At 39.8% G+C, this 26,945-nt stretch overlaps 1 protein-coding gene across 1 annotated transcript in view; it reads left to right on the forward strand.

Moving 5' to 3' along the window:
- Positions 1-26,595, forward strand: part of LOC141379156 (uncharacterized) — a 49,576-nt gene extending 22,981 nt beyond the window's left edge. The window contains exons 4-8 of the mRNA XM_073931829.1: positions 16,874-16,952; positions 17,336-17,479; positions 18,130-18,474; positions 21,393-21,432; positions 26,065-26,595. Of these exons, the coding sequence (XP_073787930.1) occupies positions 16,874-16,893 (20 nt within the window). The 3' untranslated portion in view covers positions 16,894-16,952; positions 17,336-17,479; positions 18,130-18,474; positions 21,393-21,432; positions 26,065-26,595. The remainder of the gene's footprint in view (positions 1-16,873; positions 16,953-17,335; positions 17,480-18,129; positions 18,475-21,392; positions 21,433-26,064) is intronic.
- The last annotated feature ends 350 nt before the right edge of the window (positions 26,596-26,945 follow it).

The following is a 26,945-nucleotide window of genomic DNA, read 5'->3' on the forward strand; positions in this document are numbered from 1 at the left end:
GCTTTGTGTTGCTAACTATGTTTTGCTAACTTTGCCACTTTACTAACAGTGTCCTTTATCAATGAGGTATCGCTATGTTTCAAATAGTTACCGATTAACCGAGATCGTAACCTTAAACCTAACCCTAACTACACCTTTCAATGAACTACAATTTGTAGCGCCATGTTTTCCTGTCCCATCTTTAAAGCAACAAAGACTTGTGGGTAATGTAGTTTAAAACCTTTTTGTAATAAAATGGAATAAATACTATCTTTAATGAACATGCGACTATCATGTTCACCAGCGAACAACCACCAGATGTCGCTGGTAAACATTCACTCACAAACATTCACACTCATTGAACTACATATCTGCCATGTTATTGACTACAACACCCAGTCATGCCACACACACACACAACCGGTTCCAGATCAACACTGATTGCACTCTCACAGCTGAAGCCACTCACACAATGATTGTTTGGACTATTTATACCCCTTTGTTCCACACACATGTTGCCGAGTCTTGTTCACTGTAAAGTAGCATTACAACGCGGTTTCCTTGTCTTGTTTTCCTGTGTTTTGAACCTAGCCTTGTTTATTTATCCTTGTCTGCCGCCTGCCTTTCAACCTCTTGATTGTTAAACTGACTATGATTCTGGATTGTCCTCACATACCTGTTTGCTCCCGTATTGACCACTGCTTGCCTGACTGTGAATAAACCTGCATATTGGATCCTACCTTCTGTTGTGGTGTTACTCCCCGGCGTTACACTATATAAGATCATTGTGCATATATTTATGACATACATGTAAGCCAGGCATAAATTTGTTGTTTTACAATGAGTGTTTTTTTAAACAGCTTTTATTGACTTTCAGTATATATCAGAAAACTATCCAACACTATTTATTAACATAGCATAAGTTATAGTATTGCAGATTTTCTCCTATTGACCTTATTCTCCGCAGACGAGCGGGCGCTGCGATTTGAATCTTTTTGGCACGAGACTTCCGGTCTCATTCACTTCCATTTATTTTTAGACATTAAAAACTGCTCGTTTCGCTGTTTGTTGTTGTAAACTGATATTTCCTTGTTATATTATATTATACTACTTGGTCTGTATAGTCATGCAAACATTTGTTTGTAGAGCAAGTAGTTTGACTGTTTTTTGCCGTTTATTATTCCTTGTCATTTCTCCCATAGGCGACTGAAACAGAAGTTCTAAGACAATCGCGAAAACAGGCGCACTTCCGCATTTTAGAATAAGGTCAATATATTCTAATTTGACTTCGAGTTATAGCCGTTTGAAATGTGAACACTTTCTCCTTTTCCATGGGGCTCTACACATCCCCTGGGAGTAGAAGAGCAGTAAAACCTATGTAGATGTATCATCTTGAACATGAACAAGACATTGTATTGTCACATGTACAGTTGTGTTAAAAATAAGCTGTACAATATTAGTATCTTCTTAAATCACTAGTTCTTAGCAATAGTGATCTATGTACGTCACAAATTAAATGAGTAATTGGTTAATTCATTGAATTGTAAGTGTTCAGTATAATATGTGTGGATTTTATGACACTGGATTAATTCATGAAAGTGTTTCATTAACGGTCATCATGTGATGTTTAATTGTTTCCACTTTATTTAAAATATGGATAAAAGCTATTTTAAAATATGTAAATGTTTAAAAATGTAACCTTTTTAAAGACGTATTTGTTTTGAAAAAAACTCTTTATCTGACTATTTGTACTTTCTAAATCTCTTTATCTTGTTTGTGTGACAGTATTTTTTGATGACAATGGATGAATTTGTATTTAATCTAGGAAATAATGATTTCACATGTCTTTGTCCTGCATGTGTCCCTATACAATAATCTTTTAAACAGTTTTCAGTTATTACAGGATACTACACTATAGCTGCGTTTATAGTATCGCGCCTAAAGCGAGTGAGCCAGGGCGAGCCAAGGCCAGTCTCGTTTCCACTGTCACTTCCGGGGTCTAATCGGGCCAAATCGGGGCTTTCTTGGGACCAGCGGCCGGCCTTTTTCGGCCTGCCAAATACCTTGGCCGAAAGAGGGCCAGCCGGAGCTTCGTGGCGGAGTGAAAGTAGAGGTGGGCACAGTTTTCCGATCGCACACGAGTACAAGTGCCAAACACATAAACAAAAAAATAAATAAGGGGAAGAAAACATCTGGAACAAATTATAGGCTGGGGTCTTTTGCGTTTGATCGGCCTTATGTTTCTCTTTTAAATGTAAGGCTGTTGCATAAAATAATAAAGTAGTTTTATTTATAAGTGACTTTGCTGCATCCTCCTTGATGATTCAATAACGCACTATAATCATTACACCATATCAACCATGTCAAGTTTAAAGGGTGTGTTTGTGCACGTTTAGATGCCTGTCTGTGTGTGTGAGACTGAGGAAAAGAGCGCTCCCTTCATAGCTCTGTTGATGCCGCGAGAGGATTTTTTCTTTTATTTTTTATTGTTTTTATTTATTTTGGAGATAATACACTATATGAATACAACAGAAAGACATTAAACTTTACAAATTTCGTGTCCACTTTTGTAGGCTCAAAACAATAGTGTCATATCTAGATAAAATAGCCCAAGCTATATTGAAATAATTTAAAGAATTACAAATATCTGATATAATAAAATCACATTAAATAAATAAACCAATATAAAACTAACACAAGCTAGCTATAAAAATTAGGTACTATATCAAACTGTTTTAAAGCCATTAAACTTTCATTTTCAAAAGCCTCTCTGAAAAAAAAAGATTTTAGATATTTTCTAAAAACAATAAACACCAGAGAAGGTTTTAAATATTATTTATAAAGTATTTGGATACCATGATATCAATCAAATCGTGCAAAAATAGCATTTTTGGGGTGAGTGAAAGCTAAAGAAACTAGGCAACCTTTTTTTCTGTGTGCAGCTGCGCAGCACTTTACAGACAAAAACTGCAAGTTTAAAATGTGTTCTGTGTCCTCAAACAAGTGTGTATGTTTTTATATGATGTGGTAAAATTAAAAAAGGAAATTTTAAATACATAAAGAGCTTTATTGGTGCATAGCTGCTGAGCGCAACAAAACATAGGCTATATTTTATTACCTGCTGCTCTTATGTGCTGAAACACTTAACACTTTCCTTTACTTAAGATTTAATAAGCAACATCTTTAAATAAAGGGAATCGCCTATTAAGTGTCATAAAGCCTATAGGAAAAAAATTCAGGCTTCAGTTCTCTCCGGAGCATTTAGGCTGAATGCTCCGGACAGCGTCTGTCTAACTGAGGATACAATACATTTTATATCGAGTTATTAACGGAGAATTTTATGTATGTGGTTTTATATTATGGATGTATCGCTGGGTCCCTCCCTTAGTGGAAAGACCACTGGATTTCGATGCCAACAGTCAGTCGGTGGGTAAATGAATATGATGAATGAGAACGTCTCAGGTTACGTATGTAACATTCGAGGTTACAGAAGTTACCCTCCGTTCCCCGAGGAGGGGAACGGAAGTGCTATACAGTGGATTTGATCTTTGGGAAAATCCACGTATGGGAGGATTCGGATCAGAAGCCGCTTGTCTGAAGAGTATTGAACGGGCCAATGAATTAAATGAATTGGCAGCGTAAGCTTGCGCAGGTGTGCTGCATTGCCAATTATCCCAACATATAAGCACACCTGGAGCGAGCAAACGCCATCCTTTTAAGCTGAAGAGACTTTCAAACAGCTAAGGGACAGTCATTATGGCAACAGAGTATGGCACTTCCGTTCCCCTCCTTGGGGAACGAAGGGTTACTTCTGTAACCTCGAACGATCCCCTTCGGTTGGGGAACTTCAGTGCTATACAGTGGATTTGATCTTTGGGAAAATCCACGTATGGGAGAACTATGTAAAGCGCCATAATGACTGCACCTTACCAACGCCCCGGATGAGGGGATAGTCAAGCAAGCGTGACGCACCCACATCATGGGAGGCGCGGTCCTCCAACGTGTCCCTGGCCCTAATTTATCCTACTTCAACAGAAGTCTTATGGATTTAGATATATTTTTGGGGAAGTCGTGAGCATCTAGATAATTCTAGGAAAATACGACAGTACGTTGGGAAGCGTGCAATCCCGATAGGGAGGATGCTGCGGAGGCCATCCGTTACCCAAGGGGGGATAGATGGCAGAATTTACATATGGACTAGCCCTTAAAAAGGGGGAGTACGCATAGCAAAAAAAGTGGTTAGCGGAGAGGGAAGACACGGGTCCACCCAGGGGGGGGACTTAACCGTGGCGGAATAAGCATATGGGATCGCCTAGTGGGGATCACGCATAGCAGGCACCTATACCCAAAACGCGGGCTGACCAGTGGGCAGACCTACAACGTAGTGGGCCAGCAAGTGACTCCTCCGCTGAGTCAGTGCTGGGGGCCACGGAGGAATCTGCAGGGCTCACCTGACGGGGAACTTTACTGACAGATAAAAAGGCGCACGTATCTCTGTGTTAGGGAGAATGGCGCAGCAAGCGTGTCTCAACACCCTACCGAGTTGTTTCCTCAATCACCAAAGGGTTACCTAATACCCTTAAGGAAACCGGCTCCACTCGCAGATTGTAAAACCTTGCAAATGTGTTGGGTGTCGTCCAGCCCGCAGCTCTACAGATGTCTGTTAGAGAGGCGCCGCGTGCACGCACCCAAGAGGATGCAGCGCTCCGAGTGGAGTGTGCACGTACTCCCGGGGGACATGGCTGACCTTGACTCGAATAAGCGAGTGAAATGGCATCCACAATCCAGTGGGATAATCTTTGTTTTGATACGGCACTTCCCTGCTGCTGACCGCCATAACAGACAAAGATCTGCTCAGATGATCTAAAATTCTGAGTACGGTCCACATAAATGCGCAGAGCGCGAACTGGACTAAGTAAAGAAAGGGCTGGGTCTGCCTCCTCCGGGGGCAGCGCTTGCAGGTTCACTACCTGTTCTCTGAAGGGGGTGGTAGGAACCTTGGGCACATAACCCGGGTTCAGGATGACGTGAGAGTAATCCGGCCCGAATTCCAGGCACGAGTCACTGAGCGAAAATGCCTCCAGGTCCCCGACCCTCTTGATGGGGGCCAACGCGACCAGCAGAGCTGTCTTCAGGGACAGAAATCTTAGAGATACTGAATTGAGTGGCTCAAAGGGATCTGCTCGCAAACTCGTGAGAACGAGGGCGAGATCCCAAGAGGGCATGAGAGGGGGGCGAGATGGATTAATTCGCCTAGCACCCCTAAGGAACCGAATGATGAGGCTATGCTTTCCCACGGTGCCGCCAGCTACCGCGTTATGATAAGCAGAGATGGCGGACACGTAAACCTTGAGAGTGGAGGGCGACAGCCTGCTGTCCAACTTCTCTTGAAGGAAAGAGAGCACAACACTGATCTGGCAGTTTCGGGGGTCTTCTCTGCGAGAGACGTACCATTCAGTAAATAGACTCCACTTCAGGACGTAGGCGCGCCTCGTGGAGGGGGCTGTAGCCTGATTGATGGTATTAACCACTGCAGTTGGTAGTTTAGCTAAGTCTTCCTCATGTCTAAGGACCACACGTGGAGGTTCCAAAGATTGGGGCGAGGGTGCCAGATGGTGCCCTGTCCCTGAGAGAGTAGGTCCTCTCTCAAAGGGATCCGCCAGGGGATCTGATATCCAGGTCCGGTTGGGCCAAAGCGGAGCAACTAGCAGAACCTGTTCCTCGTCCTCCCTGACCTTGCACAGTAACTGCGCGCGCAGGCTCACTGGGGGAAACGCATACTTGCGCATGCCCCGAGGCCAGCTGTGGGCCAGTGCATCCGTGCCAAGAGAGCCCTCGGTCAGGGAAAAAAACAACTGACAATGAGCGTTCTCGGGGGAAACAAACAGATCGATCTGGGCCTCCCCGAATCGCGCCCATATCAGCTGAACAAACTCGGAGTGGAGTCGCCGTTCTCCAGGGCGTAACTGCTGTCGTGAGAGCGCATCGGCTGCACGATTGAGCGTGCCTGGAACGTGAAAGGCGCGCAGCGATTTCAGCTGCGGGTGACTCCAGAGGAGCAGACGGCGGGCGAGCTGAGACATGCGGCGAGAGCGCATACCCCCCATGCGGTTGATATATGCCGCCGCCGCCGTACTGTCCGTCCTGACCAGCACGTGTTGCGCTCCAGCACCGGTAAAAAGCGGTGGAGAGTGAGGAACACTGCCAACAGCTCTAGGCGATTGATATGCCAATGCAACTGGGCACCCTTCCACAGGCCCGCTGCTGCATGCTCGCGACTCACGGCCCCCCAACCCGTGTTGGAAGCATCCCGTTGAAACAACAACATGGCTGGACGCCTGTCCTAGAGGCACACCGGCCTGTAGGAACGAGGGGTCGTTCCAAGGGCTATAGGCGCGGCGACACAGCGCAGTAACAGAGACCCGGTGTGTGCCAGCGTGCCATACGCGTTTTGGGACCCGATCGTGAAGCCAGTGCTGAAGTGGTCTCATATGGAGCAATCCGAGCGGCGTGACAGCGGCTGCGGATGCCATATGCCCCAGGAGCCTCTGAAAGAACTTTAGTGGGACCACTAGTTTGCTGTCGAGCTCTCTCAGACAGTTCAGCAACAAGCGAGCGCGTTCCTCGGAGAGGTGCGCTACCATGGTGATCAAGTCCAGCTCTATCCCGAGAAAAGAGATCCTCTGCACGGGGGCGAGTTTGCTCTTTTCTCGGTTGACCTGAAGCCCCAGTAGGCGGAGATGCCGAAGCACCTTGTCCCTGTGAATAATCAATTGCTCCCGTGAGTGGGCTAAAATCAGCCAGTCGTCGAGATAATTGAGTATGTGGATGCCCGCGAGCCGAAGGGGCGCTAAGGCACCCTCCGCGAGTTTGGTGAAGACCTGTGGAGACAGAGAGAGCCCGAAGGGGAGGACCTGGTACTGCCACGCTCGACCCTCGAACGCAAACCGCAGAAATTGGCGGTGGCGTGGAAGAATGGGGACATGGAAATACGCGTCCTTCAGGTCTATGGCTGCAAACCAATCCCGAGGACGAACGCATTGGAGAATGCGCCTCTGCATGAGCATTCTGAACGGCAGCTTGTGCAGACAGCGGTTCAAAACGCGCAGATCTAGAATTGGTCGTGACCCACCGCTCTTTTTGGGTACGATGAAGTAATAATAATAATAATAATTCATTTTATTTGTAAATGGCGCCTTTCTAGACACCCAAGGTCGCCTTACAATAAGCATCAGCAGACATGCTAAACAAATTAAACATTACTAAAAACAATCATTGACCAATCAAGTTAAAACGCAATAGCGAATATAAAAGAACATAATAAAAACATGATAAAAAAATTGTTAAGTAAAAGCCTGATAAAAAGATGGGTCTTTAGACGTGATTTAACATTGTGAAGACTATCACTGCTCCTAAGATCTACTGGAAGTGAGTTCCATAGCCTAGGAGCCATAGAGCTAAAAGATCTGTCTCCCATTGTGCTCAATCGAGTGCGAGGTGGTGCCAGTGTGAAGTTGTTGGCTGATCTAAGGGTACGAGAAGGGGTGTAGATATGGAGAAGTTCAGTGAGATATTGAGGAGCGAGATTGTGAAGTGCCTTCAAAGTTAGAAGTAATATTTTAAAATCAATTCAACACTTTACTGGAAGCCAATGAAGCTGATAGAGGGGTGGTATGACATGCTCGTGAGATGGGGTCCTAGAGATGACACGAGCTGCATGGTTCTGAACCAGTTGGAGTTTATGGAGAAGTTTTAAAAGGAAGTCCAGAAAGAAGTGCATTGCAGTAGTCAAGACGTGAAGTAACTAATGCGTGGATAAGAATGGCTGTGTTATTAGTTGTGAGAGAAGGGCGGAGACGAGTGATATTATGCAGGTGGAAATATGCTGTACGTGTAATATTATTAATGTGAACTTCAAATTAGAGTGTGCTATCCAAGATGACACCCAAACGCTTTACCTGCATGGAGGGAAAAATTGTACTGTTGTCAATGTCTATAGTGAAATTATCAGCTTTATCCAAAACACTTTTAGTGCCGATGAGAAGGGCTTCTGTTTTGTTGCTGTTTAATTTTAAAAAGTTAGCTGAAAGCCAGATTTTTTTTTCAGCTAAACATCTGCTCAAAGCAGGAGGAGGAAAAGAACAGGAGGGCTTGGTGGACAGGTAAAGTTGAGTGTCGTCTGCATAACAGTGAAATTGTATGTTGTATTTTCTGAAAATGTGACCAAGAGGCAGTAGATATATGATAAACAGGAGTGGACCCAGTACAGAACCCTGTGGAACACCAGTAGTGACAATCTGCGATCTTGACTTAAAATCTTTAATTTGAACAAACTTAGTACGATCTGCAAGATATGACTTCAGCCATAAAAGAGGGGTGCCAGAGATCCCTAGTGAGTCAAGCCTATTCAAAAGAACCTCGTGCAAAACCGTGTCAAAGGCTGCACTCAAGTCCAGGAGAATAAGAATTGACAGTAAACCAGAGTAGGGGCCACCGATAGTAGGTCGAGCCCCCTGAATGGACTCTCTCCAGAACTCCCAGGAGCAAAGTGATCAGGGGGAAATAATACAGACAAAGCCTCAGCAATGTCTGCACCATGACATCCAGTCCAAATGGTGCTGGGTGTGTCAGTAAAAAACCACTATGGGTATTGTGTGTTTTGACAGGTGCATATATCCACGTCGACTCTGCCGAATCTCTTTCAAATGGTCACTACCACTTCTGGGTGCAGTCGCCATCCCCCAGGCGCCAACCCCTGTCTCAACAGGGGGTCTGCTCCTACATTCCTGGGCCTGAGATGTTAGCTGACTTCAGTGAGTGCAGCTTCACCTGAGCGCACAGAAGGATCTGCTCCGCCAACCTGCACAGAGGGTGCGGATTCAGACCCCCTAATGGCTGACAAAAGACCACCGATGTGTTGTCGGTTTTCACTAACACATGGTGACCTCTTATTGGAGGGAAACAAGTGTTTCAGAGCATTAAACACTGATAACATCTCCCAGCAATCGATATGCATGTGGAGAAGATGGTCCCTCCTTTGCCCTCGCAAGCGGCTTCTGAAGTCAGTGCCATGCGCTGAGAGATTACTCCCAATGTAGGGCTTTGGGACAGAAACCAGGGCTGTCACTATATCGATAAAGCTTGTAGATAATGTCACAAGGCTTTGATTATGCGAAATCCCTGGATTTGAGCCATTGCTGTAACAATGTCATGTTAGCAGACTCAACCATGTTGATGGCTGCTGCTAACCAGCCTCTTAACAGTTTGACAGTGATGGCTAGGCCCAGCCTGACACTCTTTACGGCGATCTGGATTAACTCTATTTGAGTAGGGGAACAGACACACGAACATCGTTGTGGAGTTCCATAATACACCTAAAAAGTATTTACCAACTTCTGTCTCAACATAAACTGGCACAATAATACTGTTGTAAAAAAATAAATGAATGAGTGAAAAAGAAGAGAGAGAACCCAGTCCAGGAGACTCGGAACAAGCAGAATTCCTTTATTGAGACGTGTTGGTTAATCTGCAGTCATACAGCGTCTTCAAGGTGTCCAATGTGTCTGCAAGAGACTACTAGAGGTCCGCAGTCTGCAAGTTCTTTCACAAGTCTCTCACAAGTCTGAATTAGTCTGAATTAAGACAAAGATTTCATGTCTATATTGTGTTCTTAGGAGGAGGGGATATGGCTAAACAGAGCATGCAAATTAAGAGTTGGAGTCAGCATGGCATAGGTGTTAAAAAACGGCCCAGCTACTGACCACACAAGTTAATCAACATAGGGTTTCTGTAGCATAAAAGCAACACCCGAAGACAAAGACAGAGTCGTTTAAAGCATTTGCATCACTGGCTTAGCCTGTAGTCAGAGAGATAAAGGTTAAATGTCCCTCCTAGCTGGGATGTTAATGAAATTATATAATTAAAAACCAAAGAATATAACTTTTCAGTTATACATAGATTATTGTTCATTTGGAATTAGTTGATAGAAATTTATATTTCCACAATACTTTACTGTAGGATTCGCCGCAACCTTAACTTCTCTATGTACGCAAGAACAACATCTCTATGTGGAATTGATAACTCCCTAAACTGGAATTAAATTAGCCAGCCATCGAGAAAATAGAGAATACAAGTCCTTTGTAGCCAAAGTGAAACCAATGGTACGTTAACTACTTTGGTGAACGTGTGGGGTGAGAATGCCAGACCAAATGAAAGAAACCTGTACGCCTTGCCCCTGAAGGCGAAATTCAGGAAGTTTCTGTGACTAAAGGATGGATATGTGACAAACCAGCCCTCAGACTGTATTTGTGACACTATGGTGCTGATAGTCATTGCTTTGAACTTCAGCGTTTGATCAGAGTGATTTAGTCATCTTTATACATATATATATATATATATATATATATATACATATATATATATATATATATATATATATATATATATATATATATATATATATATATATATATATATATATATATATATATAGGATATAACGTCCATCCTTCTTTGGAACAATGAATTAATACTATAAAAACCCCGACTCCATGTCTGTTTTATGACTTCCTTCCTCAGAAGGGAGTCTACTTCATTTCCATTTCTAGAGCCTGCTTTAACTTTACTAAAATTGTAAAGCAAATTATTACAGCAAGAGGGGTGTGAACCAAACTGCATTATATAGCTCCTCTTTAAGGTTAGCAGAACCCAACTGCGAAACGTTTGGCAGCCGCTCCCATTCTGCCAGAAAATACAGCAGCGGTACCAGTCCCTCAAGACTGGCCTCTATGCTCCCCTAAGTGGCTAACTCAGAGCACTGAAGTGAACTCACGATAGGAGGCCACTAAGTTAACTTCTTTCAGACCCTCCGTAGAGGGAGTGAGTCCACTAGCACCGCCACTTTTGGGAAAAAACGCTGGTGGACAACACTGGGGGTCTCCGCGCCCTGAGGCACCAACGTTGGGAGGGTTGGCGGATGGACCCCCTGTGGGGCACGAGGAGGAGGCTTTTGCTCCTCGCAGGGGCTGCCTGAAGAATTTCCTAATACTAGAACTTCTTCGGAGATTATAGTCGTTTCACGACAATGGTTCTTGGCCACAGTACATGACGAACTTTTCTCCTGAGGGCACTGCCTCACTAGCATCACCACTTTTAGGATAAAACACTGGTGGACAACACCAGGGGTCTTCGCACCCTGAGGCACCAGCGGTGAGAGGGTTGGCGGATGGACCCCCTGTGGGGCATGGAAAGGTAGCCCTTGCTCCTCGCAGGGGCTGCCCGAAGAATTTCCTAATACTAGAACTTCTGAAACGATGCCCGTTTCACGACAATGGTTCTTGGCCATAGTACAAGATGGACTTTGTCTCCTGAGAGCGCTGCTTCCCACCCCAACTGTTTTTGGGGGCTGAATGGATGCAACGCACTCTCTTGCCCCACACAATGCTGAGCGGATAAACTGGCTTGCGGCTGGGGCTAGTCTCGCCTAGCCGCCCCAGAAGAACGGTTTCTTAGGGAAGGAAGCTCCCGTAGGAGCCCCACCCCCCTCTGCCTGCTCAACAGATTCTCTAATAAACCAGCGGGCAAAATGGGGGCGTCAAGGAAGAGACATTTGTCCTCCTTCTTGATATCGGATGGATTTGGCCACAAATGTCCCTGTGAACATCCATTTTTATGGCACAGAGAGACAGGTCTAAAGCCTGAAGCAGTTCCTCTTGAACGATAACAGGCCTCACCCTTCCCATAGACGTCCTTCAGACGGTCTATTTGGTATGATTGTATAATTACATAGTATGTCAACAACTGGCCAGTTGACCTTTTGCCACATACACTTTACCAATCAGAGCCGATGTTATTATTTTTACAGGCTTTGATGGCAAAGCAGAGTTTTTGCAGATGATAACTTCTTTGATATGAAACCTCACTCTGCAACAGAGTAATCTAAGCAAGCCATAGCTGAATAAATGGCTAATCATACAAGCAATGTGAGACCTGCTTCAGGTCAATACTTCCCTGTGCAGGTACTCATTAAAATTAGACCCCTTATATTTATAATAATAATAATAATTATTATCATTATTATGTTCTATATTATAATGTATGTTATATAATAATACTTTTTATAGGGGATTAATTCAAGCAACATTAATTTTATAGGGGATTAATTTTATAGGGGATTTAATCTCAGCCAGTTCATCATATTCGGGGCATAATGGGGAAACAACTATTTTGGCCTTCCATACTCTCAACTCCCTCGGAAGCAGAGTCGGAGCCACAATCCCACAGTGCGAGAGGAAAGGCAGCCGTAGCAGGCGTCCGGCTCGCGCTGAAAGGATGCCGATCTGGAGGATAAAGAGGAGAAGAAAAACCTCGAGTTTTGTCTCCTTCTCAAGCTGATTCCCCGCGGGGTGGGAAGCAGCGCTGTCAGGAGACAAAGTCCGTCTTGTACTATGGCCAAGAACCATTGTTGTGAAACAGGCATCGTTTCAGAAGTTCTAATATTAGGAAATTCTTCGGGCAGCCCCTGCGAGGAGCAAGGGCTACCTTTCCATGCCCCACAGGGGGTCCATCCGCCAACCCTCCCACCGCTGGTGCCTCAGGGTGCGAAGACCCCTGGTGTTGTCCACCAGTGTTTTATCCCAAAAGTGGTGATGCTAGTGAGGCAGTGCCCTCAGGAGAAAAGTCCGTCATGTACTGTGGCCAAGAACCATTGTCGTGAAACGACTATAGTCTCCAAAGAAGTTCTAGTATTAGGAAATTCTTCAGGCAGCCCCTGCGAGGAGCAAAAGCCTCCTCCTCGTGCCCCTCTCGTGGACTGATTGTACTTGCTTCTGGTCAAAGGCACTGCGCACACACATAAATCATGCGTGTCCTTATCTATGATTACACAAGGACACCGCAGGATTTAAATTTTTTTTTTCTAATAGCCTATTATTTTTAATAGTGATGCAAATAGAGAGCGTGTGTGTGCGAGTCAGTCATTGTTTCAATGTAGTGCGTTTTCAGTGCTTGTAAGTAGGAGGAAAAAGACTCATACGTCTGAGTTAAGAGAGAAAAAGCTGAAGTTGTATGCTTTTGTTTCAGATTTAAGATTAAGATTGTTTCAGAAAACAATCTTAATGCACTCTGTCTTACTGAAACCTGGCTGAAACAAAATGACTATATTAGCTTAAATGAAGCAACTCCTCCAGGATTCTTATATAAACATGAGGCTCGTCAAACTGGTCGTGGTGGTGGAGTTGCATCAATCTTTAGTGATTTCCTTAATGTTAATCAGAGAAACGGTCTTATGTTTAGCTCCTTTGAAGTATTAGCGCTTAATGTTCAGCTTCCAGATACTATGCAAAAACCTATGTTATCTCTCGCTTTAATCACCATATATAGACCCCCAGGACCCTATGTCAATTTTCTAAAAGAATTTTCTGATTTTATTTCTGACTTACTAGTCAAAACTGTTAAAATGCTAATTGTAGGTGACTTTAACATCCACATAGATGACGCTAACGATACATTAGGGCTCGCGTTTATGGATTTAATACACTCACTTGGGATAAAGCAAAACGTTGTGGGTCCAAACCACCGCTTAAATCATACATTAGATCTAATTCTGTCTTATGGAATCGAGGTTATTGACGTAGACATTATACCACAAAGTGATGATATTACAGATCACTACCTCTTACTATATAAGCTGTGTTTACCTGAAATCAGCAAACCCCCTCCAATACTCCGCCCTAGTAGAACTATTGTTCCGTCAACCAAAGATGAATTTATAAATAACTTACCTGATCTTTCTCTATTTCGTAATGCACACGCAAACTCAAATGATCTTGATGTAGTAACCAGCAGTATGGATGCCATCTTTACTAGCACACTAAATACTGTGGCACTCTAGCCTTTAAAAAAAGGCTAGAGAGATTAAAGCTATACCATGGTATAATAGTCACACTTGTGCGCTCAAAACAGCAACCCGCGCCCTGAAACGTAAATGGAAAAAAACTAATTTAGAGGTCTTTAGAATTGCGTACAAAGACAGTATGTCCAGCTATAGGAGGGCTCTAAAATCTGCCAGAACCGAGCACCTGCGCAAACTGATAGAAAATAATCATAACAATCCTAGATTTTTATTTAACACCATCTCTAAATTAGCAAATAATCGGTCATCCTTGGAACAAACTGTTCCACCGCAAATTAGTAGTGATGACTTCATGAATTTTTTCAGTGATAAAATAGAAGGCTTTAGACAGAAAATAGGAGATGCCAAACTTTCTGCACCGGCTTATACTCCAAATCCATGTTCCAAACTCTTACAAGCTAGCTGTTATTAGGCCTATTATTAAGAAACCGCAACTAGACCCCAACAACTGAGCTAACTATAGGCCTATTTCAAATCTTCCATTTATGTCTAAAATACTAGAAAAAATTGTGTCTACTCAATTATGCTCTTTTCTGCGGACGAACAATATTTTTGAAGTGTTTCAGTCAGGTTTCAGGGCTCATCACAGTACAGAAACCACCTTAGGGAAAATAACCAATGATTTACTCTTAGCTGCTGACCGAGGGTGCGTCTCGCTATTAGTTTTACTCGATCTTAGTGCGGCATTTGACACCATTGACCACAATATCCTCATAAATCGCTTAAAGTCTACAGGTGTCCAGGGACAGGCTCTACAATGGTTTAAGTCATACTTAACTGACCGTTACCAGTTTGTGAATATTAATGGACAGCCTTCACAAGTCAGCCCAGTAAAGTATGGGGTGCCTCAAGGATCAGTTTTAGGCCCTTTACTGTTTACAATTTACATGCTACCTCTGGGAGACATTATTAGAAGACATGGGATCAGCTTTCACTGCTATGCAGATGATACTCAATTATATATTTCAACTAAACCTGACGAGACGTCTCAACTGTCTAAACTAACTTAGTGTATCAAAGACATTAAAGACTGGATGACCAACAATTTTCTTCTCTTAACCTCCGACAAAACAGAATTATTACTTATTGGGCCTAAATCTTGTACACAGCAGATCTCGCAACTCAATCTACAATTAGAGGGATACAAAGTTAGCTTTAGCTCTACTATAAAAGATCTGGGTGTCATATTAGACAGCAATCTAACTTTTGAAAATCATATATCCCATGTCACAAAAACTGCCTTCTTTCATCTGAGAAATATCGCTAAATTACGAAATATGCTATCCATCTCAGATGCAGAAAAGCTAGTCCATGCTTTTATGACTTCGAGGCTGAATTTCTGCAATGCTCTATTTGCTGGCTGCCCAGCATCCTCTATTAACAAACTTCAGTTAGTACAAAATGCAGCAGCCAGAGTTCTGACCAGGTCTAGAAAATATGATCAAATCACCCAAATTTTATCCTCCTTCCACTGGCTGCCTGTTAAGTTTCGTATTGAATTTAAAATATTACTTCTCACCTATAAAGCTCTAAATAATCTAGCTCCTGTTTATCTAACCAACCTTCTGTCTCGCTACAATCCAACTCGCTCTTTAAGATCTCAAAACTCAGGGCTTCTGGTAGTACCTAGAATAGCAAAATCGAGTAAAGGAGGTCGAGCCTTCTCTTTCATGGCTCCTACACTCTGGAATAGCCTTCCTGATAACGTCCGAGGCTCAGACACACTCTCCCAGTTCAAAACTAGATTAAAGACCTATCTGTTTAGTAAAGCATACACTCAATGCATCACCTAGCGGGTTCCACACAGGCTTCTGCATCTTGCTTATATACACTATGAACAGCAGCTACGCTAATTATTCTCTTTATTCTCTATTTTCACCTGGGGATACTCATCCCGAGGTCCTTAGATTATGCGGAGTCACTGATTGGATCCAAGACCAGCGACGAGATGATCCCAAGGTTTCCATATCCGGGACCAGGCCATATCCTGAGCTGCTGCTGCGCTGATGGTCATGGGAAGTGGAGAATATGAGACTGATTCCAGCGACGCTCCAGGGACAGACGAGTCTTCGCTGAGGCCATCTTCCAGCCCACCGCGGTGACTGAAGCTCTGCACAAGACTTTTGGCCAGCGGAGAAATTAAAATGGTCATGCCGAACTGAGTCTGGTTCTCACAAGGTTTTTTTTCTTCACTCCCATCAGGTGAAGTTTTTTTCCCTCTCCGCAGTCGCCACTGGCTCGCATGGTTGAGGATTGGTAGAGCTACGCATCGATGAATTTGCTCTTCAGTGTTTGAACTCTCAGTAATGATTAAATCACACTGAACTGAGCTAAAGTGAACAGAACTTAAACACTAAAAACTGAACTACACTGTTCCAGTTACTATGACCATTTATGTGAAGCTGCTTTGACACAATCTATTTTGTAAAAACGCTATACAAATAAAGCTGAATTGAATTGAATTGAATTTTGTGGTGCTTTTATTCCTCCCTGTCTGACGTCACACACGGTCCCGCCAATTAAATTGGATTGATTTCACCTGTGCTTCAGGAGGTTATAAGAGAGGGATTGTATCCCATTGTGTCTCCTAAAGTAACGTGTCATTTGTTTGTTTTGGTAGTCCTAATTTTAATAGTTTCGTGATGATGTGATGGTGTGCTTTATCTGCCTGATTCCCGCTGAAGTGGGCGGGTTGTGTGACGTTCGATTCGGGGGATGTTCTGGGGCCTGGGTTTGCGTGACGCGCTGCGAGCTACTAGCCCGACAGTGGAAACGCGACATGATTTCGGCCTCACTGCTCAACCACTCGGTTGGTTGGCACGGCCTGGCCCGATAAAAGCCCTGGCTCGTACTGGCCTGATAGTGGAAATGCGGCTAATGATTAACTTTCTTTTGTGGGATACTGAAATTAGAAATGATGGTTAAATAATGCATCATAAATAAAACTGTTTGCTGAAATGAAGTTCTGTTTTTATGTTTTAGGTGATCTCTGTGTGCTTTGATGGATTGCTTTCTACATAAGTTCAATGAATGGCAGCTTCCAGAACGTATAGTTTTGAAGGTAAGTTTTCCTGTTATGTCCTATTTGTCTTGTGCTTTTGTGCAAATTGATCATCACAAATCTGACATGTATAACCTATAAATTAATAGTATTTAATGTATAGTCTTCAGCATAAAACTTTACAAAACTAGTTTGTTGTGCAAGTAATTTAGTTTACTACCATTTGTTATTCTTCTAGTCTTTTACCCATAACAGCTCATGAATGTGTAAGTCTAACACATTCACAGAAACAAGCATACTTTCTTGTTGCAAAAAAAGGTGGATAATTGACAATGTGTAGATGAAGATCAATGTGTAGAATGTTTTACAATACTCATAGTCTAATTCAGGTCTAATTCATGTGTATTGTGTGTTCATACTTTTTTTTTTAAATGTATTTGCAGGAAACATGGTATGCGCAAAGTTGAAATAACAGACCAGTCCTGGGTACTTTGAAGAGAGGCTGAGGAACATACGAAAGCATTTGAGGCACTTGAGAATGCCACAAGGAGAGAAAAAAGATGCACCAAGCAGGACAGTCATGCCAGGTAATGGGTAGACCTAATTTTTTAAAACAGTAGTTTAAAAAAAAAAAAATGTAATCTTTATACCCCATAACTTTAGGATGTCAAGGGAAAATACTATTTTGTTTAGCTTACATTTATTATATTAAGTAGCCAGCGCCCTTAAATAATACTCATATAAAAAAAAACAATCAGTACAATGTACTTTTTGTGTTCATATTTTTTTATTCTTTTGTCGATATTGAGGGGAGATATGTGTAAAGTTTGGGACAGGTTTGGTGACTTGGGTAGATGCAATAGTGGGTTAAGATATAAGTGATAGGTTAACAGTGTAATTTTAAATATTGCTGAGATTCATTACAATCAATTTGGATGAATATGTCTGTTAAATGTAAATATAATGTAAGATCATGTAACAAGAAATCTGGTAACATTTTACAATATTTTGTATTTGTTAATATTATTATTAACATCTGTTAATACTATTCCTTCAACCAACATAAAGTAACAATGAGCAACAAATTTGTTACAGCTTTTATTAATTTTTGTTAATGTTAAAGTTAATGTCATTCATTGGTTTATGTTGTTTCACAATGCATTAACAACGTTTGCCATGCTTCGTAGGCCAATCAAGTGGTCCGTGCATCTTTTCATTTGCATTATCTGTCCTTTAGGTTGGAACAAATATAGTGGAGTATCTCCAGCAGACTGGAGCATCAAGACCTTTTACTTTTGTCACTTCAAAATGGACACTCTGACCCCCAGGCATTTGTCATCCTGCCAGGAAAAGCTTCGGAGCTATAGACGCTCACAGACAATTTAGCTTATTTAATTCGCCTATAGCTCATGTCTTTGGACTTATGGGGGAAACCGGAGCACCCGGAGGAAACCCACGCCAACACAGGGAGAACATGCAAACTCCACACAGAAATGCCAACTGATCCAGCCGGGACTCGAACCAGCAACCTTTTTGCTGTGACGCGACAGCGCTACCCACTGAACTACTACGCCGTCTTGAGGTAGCATTATAGTTTTAGTTTTATTTGTTTTCATTTTACAGTTTTTTTTTGTTTTTTTTTTGTATGTAAACAGCATATTGCTTGAGGAAGAGTACTACTTTATGTTCACACATATGTCCAGCACAAATTAATATATTATGAATATATGGTTCATAATATAGACTAAAAACACTGCTTTGTAACAAACAACTGTTGAGGTATTTTGGTGTGCATATGGATTTATGTGCAAACAGCTTTAGCAAACCTTGAGGTTTTTTGTAGTTAATGAATTTTGTTAAATGTTAAATGTTAAAACATTTGGGATTTTACATGCATGTGCATGTGAATTCATGTAATTTGTTTAAAGTGTTTTACCTTGAGGTAATTTGGAGAAATAACTTAAAACCTCAGGCAACCCATGTATATGAAACAAATAGTTTTGAGTGCAGTTTATAATTTGTATTTACTTTTGTATGATCTCTTGAATTTTTAGTTGATTTACTAAGTGTAATGTGCTGAACAATTTTAAAGGAACAAAAAATAAAGCTAATAAAATATTGACCTGATTGTTTTTATGTGGTTAATGATTTTAAAAGAAAAAAAAAATGCATTTAAATAACCTATTTATTAAATCAAATCAACCTATTATTTAAGTAAAAATAACCAATTATTGGGTAGAAAAAACAACCCAATTGTGGGGTTAAAAATAATAACCCAATTACTTGGGTTAATTTAACCCCTGATGTGTTCATTTACCCAGCAGTAGGGTTAAAAACAACCCAATTTGGGTAGTTTTTAACCCTGTGTTTTTTAGTGTGCTGGTAAAGAGACACGTTACCTTTCTGAAAAGATACATTTTAGAATCACACTGCAATGAAAACATACTTAAACTACTTTGATTTTGTCCATAACAGAGTTGACACAATTTGAGGTTTGTTGACTCTTTGTCTGCTTGTAGTTTATTTATAAAAAAGGCCTGAGCTCAAAAAACATTCATTTCTTACAGCCTAAAGTCTAATTATTGCAACAGCTGTGTGTTTAATTAAAAAAAAGCTTTTTTTTCTTTTTTCTTTTTTGTAATTCTGACGTCTCAAAGGCACTTTATAGTGATAATGACCCTTATGTTTGTGTGTGTGTGTGTGTGTGTGTGTGTGTGTGTGTGTGTGTGTGTGTGTGTGTGTGTGTTCATTCAGTGCTCGCTGGATTTACACCACATGTGATCAAACACAAAATAAAAGAAGTATTTTTTTTGTTTACTGTTTTATAAACTAAAAACATGATAATTATTTTGGGTTTTGGGAAAAGAATCAGGCACACTTTTTTGGATCTGTCCTGTTTAGAAAGAGAAACTTGTGAAATAAATAAATAAATATAATTCAATTGAAATTCCTATAGTGGGGGACTTCTTTTTTTCAGTATTTCAATTATACACACAGCAAAAGTAATTTGTGTATGGTTTGCCTTTGGGGAAATTAGTATGTATAGAAATTATAAATATAGTTGAATAATTTATTATTGTTTTTATGTGTGTAATTATGCCAATTTATCTTACATAAATATGCATTTGTGGTGTAAGCAGTAAGCAAACTATTTATATATTATATTATATTATTTTACATTATATTACAATCAGAATTATTGACTTTTATTAACTTACATTACAGACATTAGAAAATTACTTTTTGTTAAAAACTTAATTTAAATATGAAAGGTAATGCTCAAGTAATTATGTGCAGAAGGATTTTAGGCCTGTGTTTACAGTTACCATGTTTTTATGTTAAAATCAGTTTTAAACAGTTGGTTGAGATGTACATGTGCGATACAGTGGATCTGAATACCATGAATACTAACATCTCCTTTTGTACAAGAAATAAATCTAGAAGAAGCTCACCATTTCTTTTAATAGTTTATGTTGAAATCCAAAATGGTCCAAAAAATCCAAAAAGTCATCAGACTGTTGAATAGTGTTATTGTTTCATGAATAAATTCTACATTACAGTTTTAACTTGCCAGAAGTGATTCATGTGTTCTCTGTAGTGTTTAACTAATTGAGGTTTTTGTATGATGTTGTTTCGCTGTGTGCGCCCGTAGCTGTAAGCCCCCATACAGTGATAAACTCCTGCATCTTCTGGCTGGACTGCACACATGTTCAGTGTAAAATGAAGTCTAGACTGACTTCCACTGAATCGATTAGAAACTCCAGATTGAAGTCGACTTGTCTTATATATCAGGAGTTTAGGAGCTTTTCAGGTTTCTGCAAATACCAGCTCATGTCATCAACTCCATTTGTCCCATTACAGCTGATAGAAGCAGAATCCCCTGCTTTTACAGACAGAGACTCAAGAGACTGAACCTCTTGATGAGACACTGATGAAGAGAATAAAAAATGAAAGTGTAAAGTTTAATTCTGCTATGACATTGTTAAAAACAATATAGAAATAAAGCTAAGAGCTCAACTTCAAAAAAATAAATTAAATGTATCTTCACAAATAGATTATTTTGAACCTTGAGCGAGAAAACAGAGTGTCTCCATGCAGCATTAGAATAAGAGAATACATTGTTTTAAATGTCTGTGTTTGTGTGTCGTGTCTGTGTGTGTGTGAATTTGTGAATGCAGTTTTAAGCACACTGTTCAGTTAATATGCAAAACACTCTTGAAATGCTTTCTGGAATTGACAAATAAAAATAATAACAATTATTATTATTATTATTTTAAAAAATTAAAAAATAAAACTTTTAGCACATCAATTAAATAAAATTTAGGTTAATAAAAAACCATTTTCTTAAGAAACATTCCCCCCATCTAAGAAGCTGAGACAGTTTTGGTAAGAGACGTGTTTTTGTTATTTTGTGTTAGTTTTGATGCTAAAATAACTGTCTCAGCATCAGTTCTAGTGCAGGAGGTTTCTGTACAGCTGATGATTGTGTTTGTGTTACAGTGGCGCACGTTCGGTGGAGGCACTTGACTCTCAATTGGAAGTAAGTTAATCTTTGTTCTGTTTAAATATAGAGAGTGAATAAAAACAATCATCCCGTGAAATTTTCAGTGACACTTTGAGCAGAATACTAATGTTGCAAATGTTTATATTATAAGATTTTATTCATTTAAATTATATACATGCAGTTGATGTCAAAATTATTAGCCCTCCTGTGTAATTTTATACTTTATAAAAAAAAATCAAATGATTTCACAGAGCAAGTGTCACAATAACCAGCGATCGTTCTCCATAGATCGCTGGTTCCCACACAATAACCATGGACTACACTTCCGCCTTTTCCTGGACTACATATTCAGACATGCACTTCGCCCAGAGACCCATGCTCACTCATCTAGACTGATTACACTTGCAACACGTGAGGACTATCAGAGACTGATTGCATTCACTACATAAGCCACACATTCACCCTCTCAGTTGGCCGAGTCTTGTTAATCTGTTGATAACACTACAACGTGGTTTCCCTGTCTTGTTTCCTGTGTTTCGACCCAGCCTTTTTTATCCTTGTTCTCAGGGGCGGACTGGCCATCTGGCAATTCTGGCAAATGCCAGAAGGGCTGAACCATTTTTTAAATGTGGGCCGGTCAGGTTTTTTTTTTTTTTTGTAAATATGTATTGTTTTTACATGCTTTTACAAGCTTTTATCTCTTACAAGATGTGATATTATGATGATGATGATGATAATAATAATAATAATAATAATAATAATAATAAATGTTGCGCATTTGGTCCAATCGGCGACGGCCGGCTGGTTTCGAGAGGGGCCGACCCAACCTGAGATTACGCAGACGTAATCAAAATCTAGCAAGAATGTAAAACAAACAATAAGTGCCACACAAGCTATTTGTCAGAGATGTACCGTAAAAATAAAAGGCGGTGCTGAAAAGCTCAGAGAAAGAGCGCAAAAGGGCTCTAAAATCAGACGCTGCCAAATGCATAAGGTTACTGAAATATTCTCGAACATTCGGATGCTGCGTCGGAGGACAGTAGCGCGGTAGAGGAGGTAAGAAAACAAAAAATGTACTTCTAAGTCATTATACTAAAACATACCAAGTAAATGTATCACCATTCACGCTACTTCTGACAGTTTGTGACAGTGCATTAAACAGTGACTACATTGTGTTTAACAGTTGTCAGCTTAGCCTAGAACTCCCGCACATTTTAATGTCATTGTCAGCAGATAACGTGATTTCTGGTATACAGACTGCTGTATGCTACTAGGAATATATTCTAACATGCAAAAGAACCTAAAGCTATAGCCACAGTACTGTATGCATTTGTTGTAAACTCTGAATACATAGCTAGTCTTTCAACTAATACATTAAATACATGCATAGGTTACAGTACATAATCATCTCATTGTCAGGGAAAATGAGATTCAATCTATCCAGAATTATTTTGACTCTTTATTCTTTCCACAAAGTTTCCAACAAGCACTGAGTATGCAAGTGCTAGCAATCACTTTGGGTATCCTTGTGGGTTGGTGTAGTCTACAACAAATTAAAATAAACAAATTAAGGAATCAGAAAAAAAATAAATAAAAATAAAGATACTAAAACACTTCCATGTACAATCAACAAGGTGTATGAGATCACTGATTGCCAGAAACACTTCAAAATAGAAGCTCATGGGAGCCTTTTTAACACTGTGGCTCTATTTAAAAATAAATTAACCCTTATGATAGGAGCCTGTGAATGTATATCACACACACAACCACACCTTTACACACAAATGGAGGTGCAGCACTAGCAACACTTCAGCATAATTTCACAAATAACTATATATCATGAAGGGTTAAAAATGAACAAATCTGCTAGTGCACACAAATATTGCTGCTTTTTTTAATTTTTGCTTTATATTCTATTGCTTGTGGTGCTACTGTTATTACTTAATTGTATTAATTTGTATACAGGGTTTCCGCAGGGTCTTAAAAAGTCTTAAATTTTGAAAAACAAAATATTAGGCCTTAAATAGTCTTAAGTTCACTGAAATATTGTGTTGTAGGTCTTAAATCATTTTAAACTGTTCTTAATTTCCCTCTATCCAAGTAAAGCTACCCAATCTGGCCAAATCAGTTATTTTATTGCAAAGAGATTCAGTTTAAAAAAGCTGTTACATTATTTTCAGCAAAATCTCCAAATTAAATTCCCTAATCATGGAAGAAAAAATAAAGCAACACATCCCTTTACATTATCTTCAATTAATACAAAATCTATTTACTAAAGTTACCAGACCATTAGAAAAAATCCTTTGTGTTTAGCCCTCTATAAGTCTACAATTTTATTTAAAATGGTCTTAAAAGGGTCTTGAAATGTTTTAAATTTGATTTGAATAAACCTGCAGAAACCCTGGTATTCAAATGTTCAGAGCAGTCAGTAAGAACATTGTGCTGCAATCTTTACATCCTATACTGTGTTTATTAACTAGGGTGTTGCCAATACCAGTGCTGTGAGAAAGGATGCTACGGTAGGCCTAGCAGAGACAGGGAGGAGTGTCGTAGAGGTAGAAAAAAAAAAAAAAAAACATTACACACTGTACTTTTGGTTAGTAGTTAACTCTACAGTAGAGGTGAACACATGACAAAAAATGTAGTTAAGTCTACATAGTTACATTTAAACTTAACTGTAGAATAGGCCATAATTGTTAATATTTATTCTTTAGGTCACCTGTAATTGTTTTATAAGCACATATTTATTAAAAACTAGAATGAGTCAAGCCTAGCAAAAGCAGTGATTCAAATAATGATGACACAGTGACTCCAGAGACCAGCAAAAAGCATTGACACAATAAGAGTCAGGCAAGGGTGAGAAACAAGTATACTCTCAGACAGCCATACAGGCATATTAAAATTGCAGAGTTACAGAGTTAAAATGGATGAGAAGATGTAGAATCAGACAATGTGTTTACTGTCAACATAGAAACAAGGAGACGCTAACATAGTCTATGGACCTTGGCAATAAAGAACAACACTTCAGAGAATGCCAAGTATAGTTATTTGTGAATAAAAGTATGCTGAATGTAGTGCTGCATGTCCATTTGTGTGTAAAGGTGTGTGTGTGTGTGTGTGTGTGTGTGTGTGTGTGTGCGCGTGTGTGTGTGTGTGTGTGTGTGTGTGTGTGTGTGTGTGTGTGTGTGTGTGATACACATTCACAGGTTACTCCTATCATAAATAGCAGACAAATGGTAAACAGACAGCACACTGACTTTAAATTATTTTAATTTCGTTTTACTGTATGTATGAATTTGTTATAAATGGGTTGTTTTTCTTCCAGTCACATACATTACAGTAAATGTTTAAATATCTATTACATATATGGTACTGCTTATATTATTTCACTATCTGTACACCAATATAAGTAGTAAATGTGCGTTTCTGTCGGTGGGGCTGTGTCGGTGTGGTCATGTGGGCTGGTGTGGCTACAGTGCCAGGGCTGAATTTTTGTCCCAGTCCGCCCCTGCTTGTTCTCCTGTTTAGCCTTACGACCTATAGCCAGTGTACTGATTAAGATTCTGCACTGCCATACCCGTTTGCACCTGTATTGACCACTGCTTGCCTGACCACGATTAAACCTGCATTTGGATCCTACCTCCAGTTGTGTGTCATCCCCCGTTGTTACAGCAAGGAGTGTTTCACAATATTACCTATTCCTATTTCATTCGGTTTGACTGAATAAATAAAAGTTTTAAATATACTTAAAACATTTTTAAAGTCAAAATTATTAGGTCCCTTAAGATTTTTTTTTCAATTGTCTACAGAACAAATCACTGTTGTCCAATAACTTGCCTTATTATTTTACCCTCTCTACCCAATTTAAATAACTTGGGTAAGACTAATTGTCACATTAAGCTGAATATGAGTATCTTGCAAAAATAAGCAGGAAAATATATATTGTAGTCATGGCAAATACAAAATAAGTTAGCTATTAGAAATAAGCTTTTAAAACTATCATATGGGGAAATGTATACTAAAATATGATGAAGAAATCTTGGAAAATATTTAGTTTCATATTTAGTTTAAGTAGGAAGTACTTAGTTTCACAGGAGGGCTAACATTTTACTTTAAATTTATATTCACTGTCATTTATTGAATTGATGAATTAAGTTTTATTATTGATATTAAGTTTTCACATTAGACAGGAATATAAAAATATAAAGTTTCAAGCATTTTATTTTTAGATGTTTTATAATAGTAACAAAAAGGATAAAAACTTTTCTTTCAATGAATTAGAACAAAATGCAACATCAGATTTCTGTAATATGCTTGTTTAAGATGAATAAAGTGTTTAAATTCTGAATATGTTATTGCTATAAATATGTAAATACATTCAGAAATGTAATTTTCAGATATAATTTATTGACAAATTAAGTTCAAAAGCAAAGCTTATGTTATTTAAAAAAGTGTCGCAGCATTTTAAGAAATACATTACTATTTACATCATGTTGATAAATATTGATTTTGATATTAATTATAAATACTGAGATTTTAAATAAACATGCAAATTTCTGTCAGTAAAATGAATCTGTTGTTACAGGCTGTTGCATTGGAGATGTGCTTGATTAACTGTGAACCTGTTAAAGAGAAGTGAAAGTTCAAGTTCCCTCTCTCTCTCTCTAGCTGCGACTCGTCCCACTGTGGCGGTGCTTTGGCCCACCAGAGATCAGCTGCAGAAGGGTTTGTCTACAGTGGTGTGTGTGGCCAGTAAGGGGTTCCCCTCTGACTGGACGCTGAGCTGGAAGGTGGACGACAGCAGCAGGAGCTCTGGTGTGAATGTGAGTCCCAGTGAGCTGCAGGAGGATGGACTGTATAGCTGGAGCAGCAGCCTGAGCCAATAGTCGAATTGCTAATTGATTTAAACAGTATAACTCAAAAATAACAAACTGGTCAATACAGAATTACATACAGAATGTAAAGATCGATTAAATGTTATGTTCATAATAAGGAATTAGTTTCTAATCTAAATGAAATGATCTTTGAAGCAATATTTCAGGACACGTTTTTATTGTGCCGTCAGACTAATGGAGGTTTTTGTATGATTTTTTTTAGGCCTATGTATGAAAGTTTTCTTTAAAGTCTGTTTTAAATGGTCGTTGAGCTCAGATGTACATGTGTGATCTGAATAACATGAATATTAACTTCACATTTTATAAAAAAAAAAAAAAATATATATATATATATATATATATATATATATATATATATATATATATATATATATATACACATATACAGCTGTATATATATATATATATATATATATATATATATGTATATGTATATATCCACAAGCTCAGTCCACAAGTTAACTGATGGAGGTTTTTGTTTGATGTTGTTTCACTGTGTGCACCTTCCACCACCATAGTACCCCATACAGTAATAAACTCCTGCATCTTCAGGCTGGACTCCACGTATGTTCAGTGTAAAAGCAGGTTCAGATCCATTTCCACTGAATCGATCTGAAACTCCAGATTCAAGGTAACTTACTCCATAGATCAGGA

The sequence above is a fragment of the Danio rerio genome, chromosome 19 (assembly GCF_049306965.1).
Source record: "Danio rerio strain Tuebingen ecotype United States chromosome 19, GRCz12tu, whole genome shotgun sequence".
Lineage (NCBI taxonomy): Eukaryota > Metazoa > Chordata > Actinopteri > Cypriniformes > Danionidae > Danio > Danio rerio.